We start from the raw sequence: 1564 nt of genomic DNA, 5'->3' as shown, positions 1-1564 counted from the left end.
TCTCGCCCACCCGGGGGGCCCACCGTGGAGGTGCTCCAGGTTCGTGTCCCGGAGACGCCCAAGGCCGAGGCTCTTCGACTCCAGCCTCGCATTCCCCGGCCGCTGCCCCCACGGCGAGTCACGGCCGCCTTCCATCATCCCCATGTCTTTGTCCTCCACCGAGGAGAGAATACAGCGTGCTCCCTCCGCACCCTGGACCAACGCGAGCTGAGGGCGCGTTTCTGCAAATCAAAAACATTCTTGTCCCCACGCACCGCCAAGATCCTGCTTATCTTTTGTCACTCCGCGCCTGCTGTGCTCTGTCCTCTCAGAGAGCCCCGGGCCTAGCGGTGAGGCCCTGGCGACTGCAGTCACCGGAGAAAAGAGCGGTTGGGCCCTCACACCCCCAGCGCAGCCACCTTCGAGCGCCCCCAGGGAGTGCGAAGGGGAAATATTTTCATGACTTGGGTACCTCCCACCCATCCCGCATTTCTGGCGCTTGGAGGAGACTCTTCTGGCCTCCCCCACCGCTGCGTGAAAGTCCCAAGGGACGGGGGCTTGGACTTAGGCTGGGGCCTTAGGAGTCGTAGTGCATCCAGATCGCCCCTTGGAGGCTAGATCCTGCAGATCTCCCCTGCAGCCCCCACCGGAAACCCCTTCCCCTTCTGCGGAACTTCACTCGTGCAAGCTCCAGTAGTATAACAGATCCGAGTCCAGGGATCCCGAGCCGGGATATACCCGTGCGAGCTAGATCCCTGCGCTGGGCTCCAAGTCCAGGGTCGCAAGGAGGAGGCCCACAGGGCTCCACCATCGCCTGTCCATAGCTGCGACCGGGCGGGGATCACGGACTCAACCACAAGACACGGAACCAGTCCCTAGGCCAGCCTTGGGCGGGAGCCCCGGGGAGGCGAAGAGGAAGGGTTGGGGACCCGTGAATCCCGTGAACAAGTTAGAGACGTCTACTCGCCACCATTCCCTAGGGGCTCCACGCAGCACCCGGCCCGCTCGTGTCGCCTGAGTTGGTCGGGGCTCAGCGCTCGGTGCCCCANCGTGGGCGCCTCGTACCCCACCGCCTACCCCGCCTACGTGAGTCCGGACGTGGCCCCGTCCTGGACCGCCGGACCCTTCGATGGCAGCGTCCTGCACGGTCTACAGGGCCGCCCGAACGGCCTTCCAGGCCGCCGGGCCACCTTCGGTGAGTCCTGGGGTACAGATGGCGGCTCCACTGACTCGGGTCCCGGGTGCTGGTGCAACCCGGCTGTAAACCCGCACCCTGCGAACTGCTCCTCTCCCCCTAGTCCCACCCCCGTGTCAGGACCCCTCCAGTCAGAGCCTTCAAGGCCAGGCCGGACACCAGCAGCGGGCCGGCCCAGAACTCTGGGGACACGTAAACCTCGGCGAAATACAGCGTTTGCCACAACCTCACCCGCCCCGCGATGAAAAACACCGTTTCCAGAATTCTTAACATATTAGTGAGAAAGTACATATACTGTATTTCTGCTTTTCATTCATCCGAACCCAAAACAGTTTTGTTTGTTCCCGTTTGGAACCTAAATCTTAAACGTTGTTTTTTTGTTTTGGGGGG

At 62.4% G+C, this 1564-nt stretch overlaps 1 protein-coding gene across 1 annotated transcript in view; it reads left to right on the top strand.

Annotated features, from left to right (window-relative positions):
• The window catches only part of GATA5 (GATA binding protein 5), a 68738-nt gene that overhangs the window by 51954 nt on the left and 15220 nt on the right, over positions 1–1564 (top strand). Inside the window, exons 3-5 of the mRNA XM_008584511.1 lie at positions 31–202; positions 312–417; positions 960–1174. Of these exons, the coding sequence (XP_008582733.1) occupies positions 31–202; positions 312–417; positions 960–1174 (493 nt within the window). The remainder of the gene's footprint in view (positions 1–30; positions 203–311; positions 418–959; positions 1175–1564) is intronic.

Source organism: Galeopterus variegatus, unplaced genomic scaffold, assembly GCF_000696425.1.
Source record: "Galeopterus variegatus unplaced genomic scaffold, G_variegatus-3.0.2 Scaffold3285, whole genome shotgun sequence".
In the NCBI taxonomy this organism is placed as follows: domain Eukaryota; kingdom Metazoa; phylum Chordata; class Mammalia; order Dermoptera; family Cynocephalidae; genus Galeopterus; species Galeopterus variegatus.
Note: the sequence above shows the minus strand (reverse complement) of the source record. Positions and strands in the feature narration are given on the sequence as shown.